The 24,916-nt window shown below is 41.5% G+C and overlaps 2 protein-coding genes across 3 annotated transcripts; one reads left to right on the forward strand and one right to left on the reverse strand.

Annotated features, from left to right (window-relative positions):
• The first annotated feature begins 5,239 nt into the window (after positions 1–5,239).
• Positions 5,240–8,675, forward strand: LOC128741848 (ankyrin repeat domain-containing protein 27-like). Of its 2 annotated transcripts, XM_053837947.1 has the most exons (4): positions 5,240–5,565; positions 5,628–5,685; positions 5,762–6,775; positions 6,870–8,675. In XM_053837947.1, the coding sequence occupies exons 3-4, from the start codon at positions 5,764–5,766 to the stop codon at positions 8,549–8,551; spliced, it is 2,694 nt and encodes an 897-aa protein (XP_053693922.1). In that variant the 5' UTR covers positions 5,240–5,565; positions 5,628–5,685; positions 5,762–5,763; the 3' UTR covers positions 8,552–8,675. The 2 variants fall into 2 exon arrangements, with proteins under 2 accessions (XP_053693922.1, XP_053693921.1); XM_053837946.1 differs by lacking the exon at positions 5,240–5,565 and having other exon boundaries at positions 5,574–5,685.
• Positions 8,676–12,359: 3,684 nt separating this feature from the next.
• Positions 12,360–23,820, reverse strand: LOC128744003 (V-type proton ATPase catalytic subunit A). The gene is made up of 6 exons (XM_053840739.1): positions 23,652–23,820; positions 23,108–23,228; positions 22,329–22,523; positions 21,188–22,271; positions 20,728–21,124; positions 12,360–13,397 (listed from the first exon to the last, which is right to left on the reverse strand). The coding sequence occupies exons 2-6, from the start codon at positions 23,181–23,183 to the stop codon at positions 13,305–13,307; spliced, it is 1,845 nt and encodes a 614-aa protein (XP_053696714.1). The 5' UTR covers positions 23,184–23,228; positions 23,652–23,820; the 3' UTR covers positions 12,360–13,304.
• Positions 23,821–24,916: the final 1,096 nt, after the last annotated feature.

Consider the following 24,916-nt stretch of genomic DNA (forward strand, 5'->3'; position numbering starts at 1 on the left):
ACGACGGAGTCTGTTTTTGTACATACATCTTCAACAGCGCCTTTAGCTACAACTACTGTTCCTTCTAAAACCACTACAGAACAAATAGTAACACCTCAAGTTCCAATAATGGGAACAAGAAAAAGAGTTGCTAGAAACTTCGAGGACTTTGCAGTCGCTCCGGAAATCGATTTAGAGCGGTTAAATTTTGGCAATTTGGACGGATTACAAATCAAGGACTTGCTCATCAACTCATTTTCTCCGGAAAGCACAGAATTGCTGGACACGACATCCGACAGTCCCAAATCGAATGCCGACTGCCCCTGTTCAAACCGGAAAGCCCGCAAATCAACTGATTACGAAACCGACGACGACGATGGCGTAGACTACGATCAACCTTCGACCGTTCAGTTTCCACGGCTAAAACACCTTTTTAACGGTCCAAATCAACTTCCGGACAGCAATGCACCGGAAAGCGATCTCACAATAGAACGGGCCGAACGAATGCAAGGCGCCCTGGAACGTATTATGGGTATAGTGACAATCATATCGCACGTCGACAATTTTATTCAGAAGAAAACGAAACAATCTATTAGGAGACTAGCACGATTGTATGAAAGCAGTGAAGAATAAATGAATAAAAAGTTGGATTAACTAAATTGGTAGTTCTTGTTTTAACTTTCACTTGTAAGTTGTTCGGTTTGCCGAGTTTAAAGATTTTAAATTTTTGATAATTCATTAAATATACAATACATCCAACGATACCCAGTATTCAAAGAAATTGTGTATTTAAACAGACTGAATAATTGATGGAACATTTAAAAGTGCTAGAAAAATCATGTACGTAATTTATGAAGAAATTCATGTGTTGTGGGTTCAAATCTGGTTGTAATCTCTGATTATAGCTTGGTTCGACCCATGCACCTTCCAGCATTGGACAAAAGATAGTACTCACAACGACAACTTGTTAAGCGTAGCTACCTATTACCCCCTCCCCCCTCCCGCTTCCTTTCCACTCTTTTCCCTCCTTTCTCAAAAAAATTTTTCATTACTTTCCCCTACCGTCCCTCCATCAATTGTAAAAACCATCGTTTCGAAAAAATAGTAATATTAATCCCTGACCGCATTTCAAGGTCAAAGACTTAAACACAAGTTTGCTCAAAATAAACTGGGTGAAACAACACGTTCACAATAAGTCGAAAGACTAACTTTCCAAATCATAAATTAACCTGGGTACGTACTAACTCGTACCCGAACTTTATGATCGACACTGAGTGCTAATCGACCTGAGCCAGGTTAATTGATAAATTCAGTTCTTTGAAAAAAAAAAAATGTTTCAGTCGTTTTGGTTATAAACTAAATTAGTTACAACCTCAAATATAAAGGTATCATTTTGTCTCACTGTTCCCCAATAGGCGAGTAGATTTTAAATTTACAATAGCTTGAGAACAACTGAACGTAAGAGCAATGTTCACACTCATTTTTTTTACCGAACACCGCAATTTTTTGACGAAATTAGGACTGCTGAAGGTTCGGTAAAAATTTCGTTGATGGATATCAACCTATCAACGTTTTCGGATCTTTAGTAACGTTTGGCATCATCGAAATTTTTACCGAACGTTCTTATTTCGTCAAAAAAATTCGGTTCGGTAAAAAAAATTAAGTGTGTTTATATGAGAAAATTTGTTCAAAATGATGCCATTGCCAAAATTCTGATTTAGTTTTAAAAATGTAAAATTTGGATATTTTTGAAAATTTTGTCAAATTTTAAAGTCTTAAAAAATCCGTGTCCATAAATAATTCTCGTTTATTTAACACTGCTGGACAGATGAAGCGATATCAGTTATTAAATATTTAGTACATTAGAATTTCTTTAAGCGCCCATTCAATTTACGTGATTTCTTTTTACGTCCAAAATTTGAATTACCGTCCTCTTTTTTACGGCCAATTTTTCTACATGTATTCCCCCCCCCCATAATGGTTGGTAAATGGTTGGATAATGCGTAAAACAGACCCCATAGTAGTCCTTAGCCTCTTCTCCAGCAACTCCTATCCCTACCTCGACGTAGTACCAGCGGGAATACGCGCAATCTTAGCGGAGATCAGGTAACCAATCCTGGTGAAAACAACGGGCGTATACCAACTGGGAAAGAGACACAGTGTTGTCTCGACACTACTAGATGGCAGCCCCATCACGAGACTCGGTAGCGTAAGCCCTAGTACGGCTACCTATCTAAACTCACCCCACTGAAAATAATCATAAAAGTTCTACCTGGAACATTCGGCATGGACAAAGGCGACGAAATAAGGACATGGAATGGAGACTTGGTAACTGGAACTGCAGATCGTTAAACTTCGTTGGTGGCGACAGGGTGCTGCTCGTTCAGTTAGAACCCCGAATGTTTGGCATCGTGGCACTGCAGGAGATCTGTCGTAAAGACGAGAAGGTGTGGATCCGTGGCGGCAAAGCCCAATTTTTGCAGAGCGGTGGAACGACCAACGAGCTGGGGACGGGCTTCGTATTGTTGGGCAAAATGCAGGATCGCGAATAGACTGGAAAGCGAGAGGATGAGCGTGTTGAGCATAAAAGGCCGTTTCTTCAACTACACCGTCATAAACGTGCATTGTCCATACGAAGGTAGACTCGACGATGAAAAGGAAGCGTTCTATGCATAGCTGGAGATAGCGAACGACCACAGGATATCAAGATCGTCATTGAGAATATGAACACCCAGGTCGGCAGGGAAGCAATGTATAGACCGGTGATCGGGCTTCATATCCTGCATACCGACACGAACGGTAACAGCCAGCGATGCATCAACTTTACAGCTTCCCGAGGCGAGGTGATCAGAAGCACTTTCTTTCTTTGTATTGACAAATCAAACCAATTCTTCGATGAGCATCTCAACGGCGATATAGCAGAAGGAGATGCAACGGAAGCAAACCTAGGAGTGCCGACTAAAGACAACAGCGTTTCGACTCCCGATCTCGAAGAGATCCGGCGAGAAATCGGTCAGCTAAAGAGTAATAATGCCGCCGGAAAGGACCGACTACCGGCAGAACTCTAAATGGCCAAAAACCGGTAACAACAGCACTTTACTAGATAATTTCAAGGATTTGGGAGGAGAAGAAACTATCGGTGGAGTGGATGGAAGGTGTAGTCTGTCTCATCTACCAAAACTCTCCCAGATTTTGTTGCGTCGTCTATCGCCAATAGCAAAAGAATTCGTAGGGCAGTATCAGGCGGGCTTTATGAGGGCCCGTGCTACTACGGATCAATTTTTTACTCTCCGACAAATCTTCCGGAAATGTCGAGAGTACAACGTGCCCACGCATCATATTTTCGAGGATTTCAGAGCAGCATACGATACAATTGAACGCGAACAGCTATGGCAGATAATGCACGAGTATGGTCAAAGCTACCCTGGAGCGAGTATAGTGCTACGTGCGCAATTTGGGGACACTCTCGAGTCCTTTCGAATTGCACAGAGGGTTGCGGTAAGAGGATGGACTGTCCTGCATGTTATTCGACATTGTTATTGGAGGTGTGATCCGGCGAGCGAGCAACGAAACGAGGGGACCGATCTTCAACAAAATTAGCCAACTCATATCCTTCGACCTCGACATCATTACTAGAAACCTTGGGACGGCAGAGGCAATCTATGTCAGACTATTAACAGAGACTAGGAGGATTGGGTTACAAATCAATGCGTCGAAAGCCAGATATATGGTAGGAAGAGGCTTCAGAGAAAACAATGTTTGCCTCTCACGGATAGTGAGTATTGATGGCGATGAACTGAAAGTGGTTGATGAGTTCGTATATTTGGGATCTTTGATCACCGCCGACAATAGGACGGAGACAATAATAAGGAGATTCAACGACGCATTCAAGCAGGTCGTCCTACTTTTTCCTTCGGAAGACGCTTCCATCCAGCAACATACGCCGCCATACAAAGCTGACGACTTTGTCCTCTGCGGACTTGAGACAGTAACTATGCTTACAGAAGACATACGTGCACTTGCCGTATTTGAACAAAAACTGTTGCGGACTATTTCTGCCGGAGTACAAGCGGATATCACAGAGTAGTTTATGCATATGAACCACGAGTTGCAGGCACTACTTGAAGGGATTCCCATTGTGCACCTGGCGAAAGTTGGAAGACTACGGTAGGCTGGCCACGTTGCAATGATGCCGGACGACTGTGCAGTGAAACCCGTTCTTTTCAAGAATCCCACCGGCACCAGGTATAGAGGGGCCCAACGTAGATGACTCCACCAAATTGAAGCCGACTTGCGTGTGTTGAGACGCTCAACGAATTGGCGACGAGTAACCCAGGACCGAATACAGCCTGAATTCGTTAATTGGGCCACGACTGCACTCCAGCTGATTCGCTAATTGGGCCGACTGACAGTTGTTAGAAATTTCTAAACTCGAAAATTCCATACAATTTTGACATTCAGGTTGTCACATAGCCCAATTAGCGAACACCCAATTAACGAACCGCCCAATTAACGAACCACCAATTAACGAAACTTTGCTGTACAGTGAAGAGGATTTCTTGATATGGCAAAAGTCACCCCATCTATCAGCCGGTAGAAGTAAGTATAATTAATCTAATTGAAGCTTCAAAGAAACCGATAAATTCTCAGATGTCCTTATGAATCGGTGTTACAACGAAGGCTTTTGAGATATCAAATATTTAAGTTCGGTAATTTCAAAAATGCTCCTTCGAAAAGTGGATTTTTTATTGCTGGTTTATTACGTAGTTGACTATAGCACATAATTCAAGCACTAGTTAAATTGTTAAATGCATGAATATTACAGAATATCGAAATTTATGTTCAATAAGCTAAAGTGTAAGCAAAGTAAGGCCATCTTATCAATCCAAGAGCGCAGTGAAATAAAATAAGATTAGTGCGAATCACGATCAATAATGTATACCTATAGGTATTTCAGTTGACTGTAAAATGTGTTGAATAAAACTGGTCAGGTTCCGAAAATTGAATGTTGTATCTAGACTTTACCTACCTATTTTTTATCGGCAAACTAAAAGTCAGGGCTGAAATTTTTAGCATTTTTATTGACAAAGAGAATCGCAACCTCCCATTTTGAAGAACAATTTATCGCCAAATTTTTGCGTGTACAAGCAAATGAATATCGAATTCTGACACCTCCCTCTATCTCCGTCACATCTGATGATGGCATCGCTGCCTGATGGTGCCTGAACGATATTTGTTTTGATTTTCGTTTTATTTTGTATCAAGTAGAATAGCAGAACATAAGCAATAATCACTATATTTACCTAATGCCTATAATCATGTTCGCGAAAATTACCAGTTTAACGTTATCAGCGCTATTAAATCATGAGCAATGAGTGCTAGCAAGAGCAAAGCGTTTTTGAGTGAAGTGAACTAAACTGCATTAGAGTAGTTTATGATTAGGAAAAAAACTATTGCGAGAGCGATTATATTTTGGTATATTATATAAAGAAACTTACGTGTAAAACAGTGTGTGTAATAGTGCTTTGTGTACTTGGGCAAGAAAAGTTAAAAATATGAAAGGAGGATGACTTACGAGTGTTTATGGTAGAACTGCGCTTATAATTGCAAATTTATCGGATATAATTCTATGGTTTTCGATTTTCCAGAAGTACAAGTGATTGGAGATGTAACACACTACGTAATACTAAATTCTGCTTACACGAGGTAAGTAATCTTACTACCAATATGCAGCTAAGTGTTATGGAACCAAAATTACTAACTTGGCTCATACTTTGTGCAGAAATGGATATTCAATACGATGAGGATCTCTCGAAAAACCTATTCTATCAAAAACTGCAAACTGATCACCAGATTTTTCTGGACACTGCACCAGTCGAAGGATGGATTATATGTGTGCCTCGAAGTGGTGCTATGAACGATAAATGTGTCACTGATCAAGAGTTTTTGTTGGCCCACATTCTGGTCCCAAATGAAGAACTGTCCGAAACGCATTTCACCAATCTCAACTGCGTTGATATTAGACGAAGTGCACGTCAATTAAGCACGGGCACATACAAGGCGACAATCCTTTTCGAGGAGCTTTTCTATACCAGAGATGGCATGAAGTATAAAATCTGGTGCATAGAGAATGCATTATGTGACACCAGACCGTATGGCATAGTGCAAGGCAACGATTCGAACGAACTAATCACAATCAAAAGGCTGCAGGATGCAGTTGAATTTATACGATTCATAGCCAAGCCACGATTTGTCTTTTCTAAGATCGATGCGTGTGTACAGACATTCATCAACAAACATACTGCTTTCAGTAACTGGAATTTGAAAAGCTACAAGGACGATGTTCAGAAATTGTATATACAATGCTTGGAAATTATCTTTCAGAACCGCAAACTGAAAGATAGATGTCAAAAAGATGCCCACTTGAAGCAAAATGTACGAGTAGCCATAGAAACATACATGATGGACAAACTGTACGAGCATGCGAAAAATGTTATAACTTTGTGTCAACAAGAACAGGTAGAAAGTTTTAATAAAACCATACGGAATTTGTCGGACATTCACATCTCGGAGTTGAATCTTAAACGCAGCTATGCTGACGTAATACCCGCTATTAAGAAGGAACTGTTGAAAATAGACGAATGTCGAACTACCGTTGATAAGATCAGCTGTTTAAAGAAAGCTTTCGAGATTATAACTCGGGAACAAGACCATACGGTGGAGAGGAAAGACGTCAAAATGCTGAAGACAACGGATGATGTAATTCCAATGTTGATTTTTGTTGTTATCAAAACTGGTAGGTTGAATTGTTAAATAATAAAATTAAGTGCTTTTATCCTATAACAAGGAACTACATGTGTAATTTTGTTCGTTGCTTTATTTGTCTACAGGTTTAACCAACTGGATCATGAATCTTACTTTCCTGAAAGAGTTCCAACTGAATCGCTCGTTGTCCACCCAGCAAAAGTTAGACCAGTTTGGCGAGGATAGCTACCTAGTAACGACTCTAGAAGCCGTTATTGTCTATATTAGTTGCTGCAGCATCGAAAGAACGCAACGTTTAGGTATAGAACTTATATCAGTAGAACAGCTACAGATGAAACCTTTTGCCGAAATGAGTTTTCTCAACGCAGACCAGTTTCTGAACTATCTGTTCACTCTTATGAAGAACAAAGAGGAAGAAGAAATAGTGAAGATTTTTGAAGAGTTCAATACCGGCAAGGCTTCTCTCGGACTAAAACATAGAAAATGTCACCCATTATGTAGCTGTAGAAAATGTGAAGCATTACCCTATCAACCTAATATCGATCATCGCAATCAAAATGGTTTAGCAGCAATCCATCTAGCGGCTACCCTCGGAAGTCCAAAGTTGCTCACCTTCATTCTAAATTTAAAACCGAATGTTGATACAGTTGACGCGAAAAATTGGACTGCTCTACACTACGCTGCTGCGAATGGTCATCAGAACCTGCTGTTACTGCTGCTCCATGCCGGAATCAATATCAACAGTACGAGCAACGATCTTCACACATCCCTCCATCTAGCCTGCCTAAATGGTCACGGTGGATGCGTTAAAGCATTACTATATTTTGCAGAACACATGAAAATCCATGTCGATATCGACGCTCAAACGCAGCTCGGTCAAACAGCCCTGCACTACGCCTCGAAATGGGGTTTCACAGACATTGTTGAAACACTATTGGAACATAATGCGCTAGTTAATATTGCTAACAGGGTTGGAGCCACACCGATAAAGTATGCTCACAACGTAAAAATTGCCAAAATGTTAAATGAAGCATCTATCGAGCAACAAAAACGTCGCAAGACTTCCGGCGCTTGTCCCATTGCTAATGAAGAATTTATTTTGATATCCGACGAAGATCTGTTAGATGATGAAACATTCATAGAATACCGCAACATCGAAGAAATGAAACGAATTGACAAAGCAGTTGCTGCAATAGCAGCCCACGACACCAAACTTGCATGCTTCTATCTAGGTTTAGACGTCTTCCCACCCTCAACATCAAATATTAATGCATCACCACCCAAGCACTACATATCGGAAAAAGTGTGCCACCCCCTTTGTACCTGTCAAAGATGTCTCAGCGAATCAGCTGATTTCTACACTTTAATCAAAAAACCTTTTGCTTCCAAACCCAACAGAATCAATCTCAATGCAACCAATGGAGAAGGTTACACTGCTCTACACATTGCTGCTATACATGGAAACCTGGATATGATCAACATTCTGCTAGATTTTCGTGTAAATGTTACTGTTAGAACCAAGTTCGGTGCTACCGCCCTGCACCTAGCTTGTCGCGAACGCCGTGTAACGGTTGTCAAGCTGCTGCTAAGTCGTCGCAACCGCGAAGAACTTGTTGACCTAAAGGATTGCCGCGGTGAAACTCCCTTACACTATGCAGTAGAGCAAAATCAGGTGCGCATCGTAGAGCTGTTATTGCGTGCCAAAGCAGACAAAAGTCTGCGCAATCTAGCCGGCAAGCGACCGATAGACATAGCTCGCGATAGACTTTTTTTTAACGCTGTAAACGTGCTGGAGAGAAAATGGTAAACATGTAGCTGTCTGTTAAAAATCACATATCTGTAGCACCACCATCAGTCGCCCGTAGCGGACTTTAAACACATGTATCGATACTTCTTCCAAATATTAATACCTATACCTATATAATAAAATGTACAAGAACTAGTTCTGCTGAGCAGTAATGATAGGGGGCATGGGTAGCCAGCGGCCCTAACAAACAACCACACGCTAGAAACTTAACCATTTTCCGTTTAGGATAGATTGTCTTGGGCTCTTAATTCTACACGCGCATGTTTTTTATATTAGCTGAATTCGATTAAAGTACCAGCTAGTGCACAACGGCTGTTGCTTTCGCGGTACCTACATCTATTGTGGTATTACCCAGATATTTGTTGTATTATGCACTGTATTTCTCAATAGGGTTACCAAGAGGCCGTGGTTTTTTGGGCGTCCCAGCTTGTTTTTCATCCACAAAGCTTTCAATTATTCAATTATCGATTAATCGGTGAGCATTACCTGCTTCACTAATCGATTAATTCAGCTATTCGTGCTAGTACTATTCGATGAAAAATAATTCCATTACTTTTTCTGTTATTTGATTAGTTGAATTAATCGAGCGATTAACGGATTATTCGATTTCTACCGCTGAATCGGAGAAAAAGGCAGATTTTCCCTAGATTTCAGAGACATGGCATAACCTAGAGGATTGTTAAACTGCAACCCAGTCTCAGTACCTCTATACAAAAATCAAAGATGCACACTAGTGATGCCAAATGCGAAGAAGTGTGCCAAAAGTATTTTTAAATCAATTTAATGGAGTGTTCAATGGGTTCAATGTAGTAAAATGTTTGAAGATGCGACTTATGAATCATGATTTATATTTTTTTATTGATTCAGGGCTTTTGGTAAGCGTCTTCACAAATATATTAACCCTACACGGAGCGAAAAAGCTCCAGTTTGTTTAATATTTTCATTTCAATCATATATTTCAGTTTGAAACAAAACGAAATTTTTGTTTGTGCGTAAAACAACCATAAATATGGTTGAAACTACATTTTTATTCTCCGTGTAGGTAGTGGCGGGAACGACTCTATGGTTTATAGGTTCTGTCGACTACCGCGAACGCCCACGTCGCACTGCGCTCGATTTCTTCTGTAGGCCTGGGAAAGCCCGCTCAGTTATAGCTTCGGGGTATGATGCCAGTCGTCGTATGATCGAATCTCGACTGGGCGGTACCGCTTCAGAGTTAACAGGATCTTTACACTAGCCCCGTAATTTTCCTGCAATCCAATAACCGGCTGCGAAGTCTGTCAATAAAGAAGGGTCAAGTTCTGAAGGATGCTTATACCCAAGACTATGCTTTGCTTTTTTACCTGGGACAGTGGGCCTGGCAAAGAGTGAACATTATCCAGCGACGAGAGGAGAAAGTTGGGTGCCGTTATGATATCCGCCGATTGAAAAATCCCGAGGTGAAAAGGGTCTTTGTTGAGCAACTTGATTCCTGAGGTTTAGAGCTGGCGCCTGGTGGAATCAGCGAAAAGCAATGGACCGACGTCACGAACGCATTTATCACGACCAGTAACGGAACTCGTCGGCAAAGTGCAAAGCGGGCGAACGAAGTGGATTTCGGAGGAAACTCGAAGGAACGGAGAGAGGCGAAAGCCATCATTGAGCGAGCGCAAACCAGATCGGCTAAGACTGCTGCCCATCAACGACACGTTGAACTGGAGAGGGTTGTTAACCCATTAAGCCCCACACTTTTCCAGCAGAAATAAAAAGCTGAAAAATGCAAACGCAAGCACTTAAAGGGGGTGGGACGTGGTATGCAGTTTTTACAAGTAGCTTTCTCATTCCGGTGAGGTTAGAACAGTAGATTCGAATTAAGAAATACTGTCATTGACGTTCCCGCTTTTGCCGGTTTCGCTTTTATCATCCTAGGGCAAAGTTACTGGTTTCAACCGACTGAAAATTAGCAAGACCTGTTATGTTTACACGGCTGTAATTTTGTTATATGTCACATCTAAGCTTTGCGCAAAAACAGGACGATTAGATTTTTTCCCAATCTTTCTTCGTTTCTAAGGGTCCAAGTTGATATCTCAAACCAGGCCTTCTCTAGAATAGAGAGAAGCGTGCGTTGCATTTTCGCAACTCTGGGAGGAAATGGGTTAAACGAGCTTGTAAGCGGGACAAGAGAGCCTGGACTAACTCCCTAGCCGACGAAGAAGAAACTGCCGCCGCCAATGGTGATATCTGTTTGTTGTACAATATTTCTAACCATCAGCTAAAGGACGGAGCAGATCATTTACTGACTAACTTCACAGAACAGCTTAAGCGATAGACTCAAGTAGCTGGTAGGCAGCCATATTTTCGGTGCCAACATGTTGGTGTTAGCGTAAACGAGATATCATATCATCGCTACTCTTCACACAAATTAGCTTCGGCTGTCAGTGGAGCCCACGACTCCTGAGCCCGCGGTGATGTTAGCTCTTGCCAACGCAAAGCAAATGAGATAAAGGTTCCAGTTAGCAGGATGGACTTGGATGGACTGGATGCAGGGTATATTGGTTAAAGTCCCTAAAATGGAGACCTAAGTGAACGCGATAATACTAATAGAGGTAATCCTTAACCGGATGCAGCAGAAGAACGACACCACTCTCCGGCAGCATCAAACTAGATTCTGTGCTGGCCGATCATGTGTAAACCGTAACGCAATGCTCTGCATTATAATGGAGCGATCAACGAATTCCAGGACTAGTGTTCGTTGACTTTAAAAAAGTATTTGACCAACTCAACCACGAAAACATCTTGGGCGCACTTAGGCGTTAAGGGATTCCATCAGGTAAGCTAGTTCATCTCATCGAGGCTTAGTACGAGGCATCCTCGTGCGAGCTGTTGCACAACGGCGTCTTGTCCGACCCTATAAGGATTAGTGTTGGTGTGAGACAGTCATCGTTAAGGACGAGATAATAGTTGGAGCTATTAATAGTAGACAAAATCGTTTCAACTCAAACGTTAATTCCGTATTGCTGAACGCCTGCGAAACGTGGTGCGTCTCAGCGAAAGCAACGCACATAGTAGGTATTTATTAATTATTGCCTGCGATAACGAGGAACTCTATCGTTGATGTCATCAACGGCCGATAGCAACAGAAACTCGGAAACGTAGGGGGAACTGGAACAGCCACACCTTGAGGGGAGGAGTGCATTCAACTGGAATCCGCAAAGACGACGAAGAAGGGACAGGCCCAGCAATAGGCATGGCGACGCAGCATAGCCAATCACCCTTATTCTGCGAGTCACGTGACTCAATACGACAATTGTCACTCGCCGTGACTCGCCACGGCAAGTCGAGTCACCTAGGTGACAATCGTATCACTAAAGGAACAATGAAGCCAATCAGGTAAAAAACCTATAAGAAGTGCAATGCCGGACTGGGAGAGGAGGTATGAACTGACAATGAAGTACCTAGACAAACGAAGAAGTATTCCACAATAGATTAAAATAACTGTCGTAGTGGTGCTAACCTTCCGACAAAAAATTGTGATAAATGCCTCGAAACATTCATATATTTGCAAGTTTAAATTTCCTAAATCCCTATGCCCTGTGATAGCTTTATATCAGTTTCTTAGAGTTTGTAGCTCCACTGATAGTAAAAATACAGGGGGTCCTATTCTTACCGTCACTTCACCTAACATTTTTAGCAAATTACAAATAAGTTGTAGCCCACAACGTCAGAAAAATCGGTCATCATCGAATTGAAAAAGAATGTGAATTGAAATTACCCACCTCCTTACTAAGCAAAAGGTTTGTCATCACAAAAATTAAACCTGGAATTGATTTCTTTGACTCGGAATGCAACCTTTAATGGAGGGTCAAACTTTTCACACTTGGTCACCTATACATACGACTATACTAATCATGTTTCAAGAAACAATTTTACATGCCGTACATAATGCGATCGTGACTCGCAAGAAAGAAGCATACGCATCGAGAGAAAACAATCTTCGACTGCGATGCAAGTACATTCGGGAAAACGACATCAAAAATAAAAGTACTGATATATTAACTAAAACAAAGAGAAATATAACAATTTGAATATCTTAAATATCGTAAAACATGTTTTGTATGTATGAATATTTATCTTCCTTAAACAATACTCTCATTATACATTTATATGATCTATCTTAAATTAACCTTTTCTTCTGCTTCCCATTGCCGCGGTTAATCTAAATATCTGTTTGTTTTTAACAAGCATTTATCATGCGTTTTGCGACGTCACATACCGTTTATGGCTGAGAGCAATTAATACCGCTGTTCGGCTTGTTTCAATCCCCTTTGATCATTAAACTCTCGATGGCCGATGTTACACGTGGAAAAGTTGATGTTATTTTCGTTTGGCGGCGGCGGTTTATCAGAGATGCCAACTATCTTCTAGTATAGTGCTACGAGCTGATCCTACGTTTATGCCGTGACTGCTTTGTGTTGTTTCCGTTGTTGTTAGAATAGATTTCTCTGTAATCGCTACAAGTTTTAAGCTTTTTCTGCACGAATAAAGTTACACAATAACCTAAATACTCCTGTAAAATAGTGAACTCGACCAAACGGTTGATTTTGCTGATTAGGTCGTAGTTCTATTCACACTTGTTTAATTTTGAGTACTGACGATGGTTTTTCTATTTCATGCATTTACTGGTTGTTTTCTTTTGCACTATTTTTACACTTTTACGATTATTGAAAACAATAAAACTGTTTTAAGACATTTCGTGTAATGGACAAATGTACGCTTAATCCTCCAAGTTGCGGAACGCTTGTTGCAGATCCTCGTACAGCTGATCGAAATCAGCCTTAATTTTAGCTTCACCATCTTTCACCGGATCCTGAATGATTTCCATGGAAGAAGAAAAAACGAATATTTCGATTAGCAAACCCACTCACTAAACAGCGAAAAATCTGCGTTGGCAACGGTTATCTGCGTCAATTTAAAATTTTTAGCAGTTTGAATCCTACTAGTGATTATGTATGTAAACTTTATTTTAAATATTAAAATATATCAAAAAACAAAGACAAAAGAAAACAATTTTGATTTATAGATTTCAAACATCTGAAACAGATCATTTATAAATCATTTAACGTGATTCCGAGTTTTTCATTATGCAAGACGAGCAGGCTTGCATTTTCTCACTCTTTGTACACAAAGTACAACTTTTCGCTTCATCACAATGAGCAGAACTACTGGAACATATGTGAAATCTATCCACATAAGCAGAAATACTTTTATCATACTCACACTTTTCTTATGATGCTCTTTAAATAAGAAACTTTCGAGTGTGTTCTTCGCAGTTACTGCAGATTGCAATTGAAGTAAAAGCGAAACAAATAAATCCGTGTCATGAAACAGCGGAACGGATATCGAATGTCCATTGATATCCATCATTCGGATCCATCCATCAACGGAGAAGAACGCATCGTTTCTTGCTCTGAGGAGGAATCATCCCTGAAGAGGAGGAAAGAAAAGTAATTGTGCACAGTCACCTGCAAAATCAGTGTCAAACTCGGGAACTAATGCCTCCCAGTTGGCCTCGAGGAATGATGCTAGCCTAATAAGCCATGATGATATGTTCGAATCTCGATTGGGAGAGATTGTTAGAATCAATAGAATTGTAACAACTGGGCCTGCAATTGTCCTGCACTCTAACGGCTGGCTGCGAAGTCTGTGTCGTATAAAAACAGAAGGTTGAATTTCGATAACGGAATGTGGAACCTAGGCTTTGCTTTTCCTTGCAAACTCGAGAACTGGAAAAACTGATGGATTATCCCAAAATTACTGTGGCGCAAGCAATTAAAAAGTACAAAGCAATTCTCAAGACTGCCCGCAAAGTGCAAACCAAGTGTTGGAGTGAAACCTTTGATCGTTAACGGAAGTTACAGGTCATTCTAGAAGTCAACGTTGATGCCAACATCACCGATTATGCTCTGGCGACAAAACTGAATAGTGACCGCTGTATTATGAAGTAAATCCGTCTTCGAAAAGGTTACAAGTGTTGCCGAGCAAGTAGAGAATCCAAGCGAATCGCGGATAAGTTTGCAAAAAAAGTCATGACTTGGCAAGGGATCGGTTTCTTTGGCAAGAAAACCAGGTGTTTTGTGGCGGAGAAGAATATAGGCCCTAATAGGCCAAGTCACATCGAGTATCACTTTGCTCGACTGCAGGCATGCACTTTATCCTTTCAAATGGGCGATAATCGGTTAATTCTACCTATTACGAATAACTGAACAAAAAAGAAACGAAAATGCTTGATACGCATTTATTGTCGCTCGTGAGCGTAAACTACCTTTTTTTCCTCTTTCCCAAGAAAGTCTGCAAGTTACTATTGAATTTTCCAAGTAACCAGCCAACAATAGAGACAAGTAAAACAACCAGGTTTGTGTATTTGGACATTCGGCGTTTGGCGTGGTTCAAGCGGTTGGGCATGGGTCGAGACTTCATTCGTTTGATATCCAGGTTCATGTACAATCACTATACATTAAACTCGCATCTCTACCGAATAGGACCTACAGAAAACAATCACTGCGTTTGTGGCGATGGCTACCACGACATCGAGCATATCATATGGTTGCGTTCCGAATTTTATGATGTCAGGTCCCAGCGTAACAGATTCCCTTCGGGCCCGAGGAAGACAACCAAACGTGCCGGTGCGATACATTCTGGCGAGCAGGGATCTTCAGTATATGACTCTGGTTAAAACTTTATAGCCAACCGTGCCAAAGATTCCCTCGTGCCAATACCACCTTAATAGACACACTAATTCTGACCCGTACCCACGAAGTAACTGGTACACTGAACAGCATCTTATCTACTGGACCCTGCCCATCGCAATTCGCAAATAGTAGAAAACAATAACGAGCTTTGAAACCTTGAACATCCCTTCTTGTCCTTCCAGCTTTGGAATATAAGTAATTAAACCATACTAACCCCAGTAAATCGGGTGTAGCAAACGTACCCTCTAACATAGTACATACGCAATGTTAAACATGTTATAAAAATTAGATATAAAAAATGGGCACCTTAACCCATTATGTCCTAGCGTATGATATATCATACCTAGTCTTCAAAATCAAGACGAGATAAGACATCAATCTGATGTGTAAGTGACATAATCTGTCAGTTTTTGTCATTTCATCTGTATTTTCAACAGTGCAACAAAGCAAAGCAAAGCAACTCGACTGAGTACCGCTAAAAAGCTAGTGATTCAACAGTCAGCAAATGACACCTGAGCTGGCTTTGTTTCGGTCGTGCATTGAGCCGGTACGCTGTCCGTTCTTCTCACACCCGACACTCGACAGTGACTGAGTCGAATCGAGTCGAGTTGCTCGATATTACTTACATAAAGGGATCCTATGAATTCGAAAGGAAACTAAAATGAGTACCTCAACAAACGGATTTTACTCTTCATTCAAAGAATTTCTTCGCAATATCGATGAATGGGGAACCTTTGTTTTATCCTTAGTGTTTCGATTCGATTCGAAGAATGGTTAAAAAATATGCGCATTCCAAAATGTTTCATTTATACACGATTTAAGCTTCATGCATTCCTTTATTGTGGGAACAATCGGAAGGTCAGTTAGACGAGGCATTTGGTATGATATAAGCACTATCGCCCTTTCCAGTCCAATGTTATCAATTCCGCTAACTATTTCAACATCGACTGAAACAATCGTCATGAAATTTTTTTATTAACCGAAACCTGTTCTGATCAATAAATTTTTAAGTCGAATTACGAGGAATTAGGCTAGTAATACAAAAACCACGGTAAAATAAAGGACAACGATAGCTATCCTTATATTCTTATGCTCTGTTTATTTTCCACCATTTCGGGATCAGGATGCTATAGATGGTTAATTCTGGATAAGTTCAAAGAGGTTTTCAAAGATAATATCCAATAGAAATTGTAGGGCAGTATAAGGTGAGCTTTATGGGGTCCCGTGCTACTATACGGATCAAATTTTTACTCTTTGACTTTTTGAATTTTACTCAACGTGTCCACGCATCATATTTTCATGAATTTCAGGGCAGTAAACAATACAGTTGACGGCGATGAACTGGAAGTGTTTGATAAGTTCATATATTTGAGATCTCTAGTCACCGCCGAGACTAATACGAGTAAGGAGATTCGACGACACATTCAAGCTGGAAGCCGAGCTAGTTTTCCCTCCGCAAAACGTTAATCAGACCGGTAGTCCTCTACGGACTTGAGAATTCTGTATTCTGTATTTCGAACGAGTCTTTATTTCGTTCGACTTGCTTCGAACGAAATGTTTTACCATTTGATTTTGCCGGCGGAAATTTCGTTCGAAAGAACTTTCGTTCGAAATACCAAGTCGTTCGAAATATAGAATAGCGGTGTATAACTTTGCTTACGGAAGACATACGTGTACTTACCATTTTAGAACGAAAGGTGTTGCGGACTATTTATGGCGAAGTACAAAGGGTAAGGGGAGAGTGGTGGAGGCGGATGAATCACCACTGGTGTACCCAGAGATGGGGTACCAATTCTACAAAACATGTTCGGGCTTAAAAAACCTCAAACTGTTCTAGTATTCACGTCAACAGCATACATTCAACGGGTACGGGGTCTGCCTCGAAGTCGTCGGCCTCTGTCGTGTTCTCTGCTAAATATTATTTTCGTTGGTCTGGAGTCTAGAGTATTCTACGGCAACTCCTTCAGCTGATAACCGCCGAATGTTCAGTCGTATCTTCCTCGTTGGTTTCGATTTCAATACGTTGGACAACCGGGCGCGGATCTTGCTTACTACGAGATAGTGGTACGAGTCGACGTTTGGTCCCCGGAAGGATCGCACGTCTGTGACATCAGAAAAGTGTACTACTTGTACTACTACTGTATTTGTATTACTTAAGAATTCCACCGTCACCAGGAATAGATGGGTTCAACAGCATGGCTCGATTACGTCGAGACCGACTTGCGTGTGTCGAGACGCTTAACGAATTGGCGGCGAGTGGTCCAGGACTTATTTGTTTATTTGTTTATTTGTACATCAACAGGCCGTGTGGCCTAAATGATAATTTAACTACGCGCTATTGATAAAAAACGATTTTTCAGCACGCTACGGATGACGTCAAATTCGAAGCTGGAGTAAAAACGGTTAAAGTGGCGTTGGAGACCGGTAATCGTGCTGAAGCTGCTGTGGTTAGTTCGACGATTCGGCACGTGTAGAAAGTGGCTATTGCGCAATGTACGACTCCGGACATGAATATCAAGGTTTTGCAATATATACGGGCAATCCACCCGTGAGGTATATAAATCGGAGACAATTGTTGCTCTATTTACATCGCGACGAACATGAAGGGGGTCTAGGTCAATGAGCCTACAGCGTTGTTTGTAGCTTGGCAGCTGGAAAGGGTTATTCCACGGAAGAGCAAAACGAATGAATCTCCGCTGCACTGACTCGGCTCTCGGCTAACTCGGCTAACTCCATTTTGATAGTATGGACTCCAAACTGGAGCACAGTACCCAAGATTGGAGCGGACTAATGCACAATAAAGAGCTTCCAAGCAGTAAACATCGTTGAAGTTCTTGCCGATGCGCATAATGAAGCCAAGATTTCTGCAGGCTTTGTCCACGATGATCGCGATGTGCTGTTTGAATATAAGTTTAGAGTCGAGCAGTATCCCCAGATCCTTGACGCAGTTTTCACGACGTAATGGCGTATTTGACAGCTTGTAGTCAAAAGCGAACGGGCTCAGCTTTCTGGAAAATGTGATGACTTCACACTTGCTGGGGTTAAGCAGCATGCGGTTGTCGACACACCATTTGGCAAAGGTCGATAGTTCCTCCTGAAGGACAGCGGCGTCGGATAGATTTTCGGCTGTATGTTTTGAGTATAACTTGAGGTCGTCAGCAAACAAGAGTCGCGGACCTTTAAGCAGGTAGTTGACGTCATTGAAGTAGATAAGGAATATTAAAGGACCAAGATGGCTGCCTTGCGGTTGTCCAGAATGAGCAGTCAACGATCGAGAGAGACTGCCCTCAATGTTCACCTTTAAGTGGCGATCGGATAAGTATGAACGGAACCAATGCAGCAACGGACTACCTATGCCAAGCTTATCCAGTTTAGCAATAGCGATTTAGTGGTTCAATTTGTCGAAAGCTGCGAAAAGATCAGTGTAAATGACATCTGTTTGCGACCGAGCATCGAAACTATTTACATATCACATCACGTATGATGTGAGAGTTAATAGATTGCTAGTCGTGGAGCGCTTGGGCATAAATCCATGTTGGTTAACAGAGATGTACTGTTTGAAAAAAGCAAATACTGGTTCAAACAGGCCGTGCTCAAACAGTTTCGAAATTGACTTTAGAGCAGATTCCTCGATAGTTATCTACGTTTTTCCTATTTCCCTTTGTATGCCCAGGGAACATGTAAGCCGATTTCCATGCTGAGGGAAAGACATCTGAGTTAACAGATAAGCTGAAAATATGTCTCATTGGAGCAGCGATTGCGTGGATGCATTTTTTCAGGAACACAGGTGGTATACCAGCCGGTCCAACGGATCGAGAAAGTTTCAACTTCTCGGCGGCCGATGTAACCTTTACTTCATCGATGGTGAGGTTGTTCAATGAATGACCCAGGAAAGGAGCACACTCTATCGCTGTGGATATCTCTGCGATCGTCAAACTTTCATTAGTAAATACACTGGAGAATTTCATCGAGAACAGTTCAGAAATTTGCTCGGAGTTGCTCGCCGTTTTATCACCTTGGAGCATAACCGAGGCTAGACCGTCATCTCTCCGTTGCTCGTTGACATATTTTCAAAAAGATTTAGGGTTACGCTTCAATCTTCGCTCGACATTACTCAGGTAGCTTCGAAAGCAGGAACGACTCAGGCGTTTGTATCTTGTATAATCGACCGGTAGTGGTTGCGGAGGGGTAAGGTCCTGTACCTCAAAAATTTCTTTAGAGCAACTTTCCTTTCGGATTGGACACGTCGCAATATAGTGTTTAGCCAGGGTATCGTTGTTTTTGGGAGCGCGACGATCGATAACGTAGTTCAGGATATTGGAGAAGGTTGTTGTAGCAGTGTTTATATCGTCATTATCTAAAACTGTGCTCCAGTTGATGCTGCTTAAAACATTTAGAATATCCCCAAAATCAGCATAGGCGTAGTCGTAGAAGACGGCTGGAAGCGCAATATTTACGTCACGGAAAATTTGTTGGCTGGTAGTAATTAGCAGAGCTGGATAATGCAAAACATGCTTGACAAGTGGGGTAGGCGCTATCGTCACTTCCGGGGCCTGACTATGAACACTGGCAAAGCAGAGATCGAGGAGGCGCCCATTCTACAATTCTATAATTAACAAATGTTTCCCGAAAAAATGCACTGATGCCAGCAGCGACAGGTTCGTTGAAACAAAAGGTATAAAGGCCAATCAAACGACATCGTCCAAGATACGAAGAAAAGCCAGAGGATCACACCATGGAGAATAGATAAGGAGTTCAGATTGGACACACGTTTTATAATAGTTCCTCACCAAGGAGCAATACAGAGGGGATTTTTTAAAAATTATAGTACAAAATGTTTTAGGCCCATAGAACTTCATGAATTTTTGCACACAAGCGTAGTAAATCGACTTATCACGTAACAAATAATTTTTGTCACTAAAAGATTATAAGTTGGCAAAGACAAAAAAATGGACCAAACAGCGAGATGTAAAATCAAATCTTCCGCGTACGTCGATTTACATCCATCACTCAAAAATAAAACTATGTCGTTAAAGTACAACGAGAAAAAGCAATGGGTCCATATTGCTGCCTTGTGGTATGTCCAGCTTGCTTATGAATCGAAAGAAAGACATGAATTGTGCTGAACATGAGTGTTTGAACGTAACCACTCAACAAAATGTTGCGATGCGCCGAAGTCGAGAGAGTTTCCATAAAAGTATTATAGATCGTATAGATCAAACGCAAGCCTCCGTCCCCTTTCAACCATAGTCCCTCACCTATGATGATTATGGAGAGACCCAATACGCACGGTCTCTAACAGAAAGTTTTAGTGCCAAATTATTCCTAGTAGGTTCGAAGTTCAGTTGCACTTAAATACTTAAATTTTACATCCATTTGAAATTCAAACAGTAGAAAGGAAAGTACAATGCCAACGGTTATTAGCTACTATCAAACAAATCAACTCACCTTGAACTTCATCGACGACAGCTGGTACAGAATGTTACCCATCGAGTCACGGATCACGTTCCACGTGATCTTGTTCTCCGACTGCGCGGTGGTTTCCACTGCATGGCGGGCCATGTCGTAGAAACCGATTATGTTTCGCAGCATACCGACCGTCTTGTAGAACGGACAGAATCGATCGTAGGCCGAGTACGAATTTTGTTGCAGGAAATCATCCTTCAGCAGCTTGGCAACCTCAAGCGTAATCTTGTCGGTTTCGGCCAGGGACGCTTTACCAACGAGCTGCACAATTTCGGAGAGATCCTCCTCCTCTTGCAAAATTTCCTTGACCTTGGTACGCAGTGGGACGAACTCGGGGAAGTTCTTGTCGTAAAAGTCATCTAGAGCACGCATATACTTACTGAAAGTGTTGGAGAATTAAAACCTATAATACCGTAACAACAGCGCTTATAATTTTTTTTACCTGTATGAAATCAACCAATTGATCGATGGGAAATGTTTGCGCTGGGCCAATTTCTTGTCCAAACCCCAGAACACCTGTACGATACCGAGGGTAGCCGAAGTAACGGGATCGGAGAAATCACCACCGGGTGGCGATACAGCACCCACAATTGAAACGGATCCCTCACGTTCCGGATTACCGAGGCACTTAACGCGACCGGCACGCTCGTAGAAGGAAGCCAATCGAGCACCCAAGTAGGCCGGGTAGCCTGAATCGGCCGGCATTTCAGCTAGACGACCGGAGATTTCTCGCAAAGCTTCGGCCCAACGGGATGTGGAATCAGCCATCATAGACACATTGTAACCCATATCGCGGAAATATTCGGACAGAGTAATACCGGTATAAATGGAAGCTTCACGAGCAGCGACAGGCATGTTGGAGGTGTTAGCGACCAGGGCAGTACGTTTCATAATGGATTCAGTGATGCCGTCAATTTCTACCGACAACTCCGGGAAATCACGCAATACTTCTGACATCTCGTTACCTCGCTCTCCGCAACCGACGTAGACGATGACATCGGAGTTCGAGTACTTGGAAAGGGATTGTGAAATGACAGTTTTTCCGCAACCAAAAGCACCGGGAATAGCAGTCGTACCACCTTGTACGCAAGGGAACAGGGAATCCAGCACACGCTGACCAGTCAGCAGCGGATGATTAGCAGGCAATTTTTCCGTGACCGGACGAGGTTGACGCACTGGCCATACTTGCAACATGGTATACTTGTTGATCTCACCATCGAATTCCGTCTCCAGGATGACATCGTCGACAGTGTAATTGCCAGGTGGTGCAATGTAGCGGATGGTACCCTTGGCGCGGGGTGGCACCAGCAGTTTATGTTTCACCAAAGTGTTTTCGTGTACGATACCGTACAAATCTCCTCCGGTAATGTGAGAACCCACCTTAACGTTCAGTGGATTGAAGCCCCAGCTCGAAGTACGAGAAAGACTGGGAATGTTAACACCCTTCGGAATATAGATGGAGCTGGTCAGCTCGTTAATATCCTTGAGGGGACGCTGAATACCGTCGAAAATACTGCCCATAATACCTGTAAAAGTAGGCGATATTAAACTTTGCCGTCGAAAAAAAACCTAATCAATCTTACCAGGACCGAGTTCGACGGAAAGTGGCTTGCCAGTACGCAGCACAGGATCTCCGACAGTGACGCCGGATGTTTCCTCGTATACCTGGATGGTGGCCATGTCGCCTTCCAGCCTAATAATTTCACCGACCAGTTCATAGTAACCCACACGTACCAGTTCGTACATAGCCGATCCGGACATACGTTCGGCCGTGACGACTGTGAAAGAACAAAGAGAGGCACAGGAATTTCAGTGACTTGCATGATTTATCCTAACATTTTATTTTAACTTTAAAAAATGGAAAAGATTCAAAATACAATCTATCAAAGCATATTAACAGTTACCATTATCGGGTTTTCGATAAAATTAGCGTATTAGGTTCAAGTCTATTATAAAATATGTTAATAAAGCTAACATATTATTATAGTTCTAACATTTTTTTAACAATCCCAATTCTAAAATGTCCAATCAATACGACTTTTATAAATATTTCTGTATAGGTCGAAATCATAGTTGAGAAACGAATGCAAATTGAATTTTCATTTCTACGTCTGAATGAAAACATGACATCCAAACGCCTTTACTAGAAGTGATAAACTTGATACGGATGACACATAGTGGCACACACAGAGCTATAGTATATTACACTGCCTCTTGCGCAGATACATACACAGGCTCGTCATGTGACTGACCAGCAGCCACTTTTCATAGGCATTTTTGTTACACTTTTTCGGAGATGAATTCCTTCCGATTGCTTTCCGAAGGATTATAATTACAATTATAACAAGCATGTAACACTTACCAGGACCAGAAACGGCGAACACATAGCCGAACTTGGATTCGCGATCCTCGTCGGAAATTTTATTTAGATTTGCCATTCTTCAATTTTCGTGCGTTCTGCTTGCTGCCTTCTCTCAGGTGTTCTGTAACAAAATAAGCAAAATTTTATTCAAAACTACTCGCGCAATTCTTTTTTCCTAAACTTATTAGGTAGTAGGTAAAAGAATCAAGCGAATATTAAATCGCTTTTGCAAAACAACAATCAGGTGGTAGTGGTCATGTGACCATGGAATCAAAAAATATATCAGAAGCTCCGAAAAATAATTTAAGTTGGCATAAAAAGCTAAAAGACCATTAACAAATTAAAATTTGCCAAAGCTATAATATAATTAGACTGAAGTGAAAGGATTGTCATTTGCAAAAGTTAAAATATCCAAATCAATAATCGACACGTAAAACTTCAAAATTTGTTCAATAAAATCTCGTTCATGCCCATCGAATCGAGTTGCTTTTTGCATGTTACCGCAATTAATTCAACTTTTACGGGATAAACTGGAACCACTTACACTAATTGTGGAGAAGACGATGATTTTTCTGAAATAGTTACACACCGAGCGAAGCAAAATGGTACCAGCAGGCTCACCACTTGACCGAACCGAACGAAACGAGTAACCCGTGTTCAAGAAATGAAAAGTTTTCCTCTGCTGCTTCTGACAGATTAGCGAGCGACAACCACGCACCTACACATTGGAAAGTTTTCCCTTAACTGCGGTGATCACGGGGCCACAGCACACACACTTGCTGAACAAGTTGGAGGTACGAGAGAGTGGTGTGTGTGGCATTTCGGAAAATTGCGAAAGTTTTCATAACGCTGCACAGTTGGCAGCAAAAGAAATTGAACAAGGGGTCGGCAATCGTTAACATGTTTCTATTTTCTAAGGGTTTTCAACAGCTGTGATTACAATCGCAACAAAAAATATACTTTTGGTCTTGCTTTTGGTTAACCATTGTGCTTTTACCACGGGGCGAATCACTTCAAATTTATTAAATACTAGCTGACCCGATAAACTTCGTATTGCCACAAATTAAACTGTGTTGTACACAAATCATGAATCTCGGATGATCTTTGTTACAATCTCAACTTTTGAAAGTTCCTGAGAAGTTCAACCTTAGATGATTCATTTTGGCAGTTACGTAACTATGAAAGCATCTTAGGTAACATCACCAATGCTATTCAAATGCAAGCCAATAAGCATTTAAGTCGTCTTAAATGCTACTTAAATGCTATTTGGGTAAAATATACAGCTACTTTACTGCTAACCTTCTTATAATGCTGACAATGCTAATTTGCAACTAATTACCGACACGAAGAATTTGAATGGAATTTTGGATGCCAATTTACAACACCTATGCAATCAAAAAGCTAATATAAACAACAACTTGCGGTGTAAAATGCCAGATATGCTGATTTGCTGCTTATGTTAATGCTTATTCACAGAACAGAAGTGGAAGTCCGAACGATTCGGCGATCAAAACTGGTAACAGTCTTTTTTGTTTTTATTTTTCTTTGGGAAGGTTTTCACATAGAAGCAAATAACAGCAATATAAACAGAACGCTCGCTGCCAATCGCATAGCAGCTTTCACATGCTTTCGTGTGCATTCGTATGTTCGTGTATTTTCGTGGAAAAAAGTGACTCGCTACCGCCAGGTTCGCTAGTATCTGTAGAAAGTAGCACGTACGTGTTTGGATTTTTACTTCCACTTCTGTTCTGTGGCTTATTGGTTACCTGATGGGTAGCACAGAGAACCAGGGGGCTGATATGACGTCAC

Source organism: Sabethes cyaneus, chromosome 3 (assembly GCF_943734655.1).
Source record: "Sabethes cyaneus chromosome 3, idSabCyanKW18_F2, whole genome shotgun sequence".
Taxonomy (NCBI): domain Eukaryota; kingdom Metazoa; phylum Arthropoda; class Insecta; order Diptera; family Culicidae; genus Sabethes; species Sabethes cyaneus.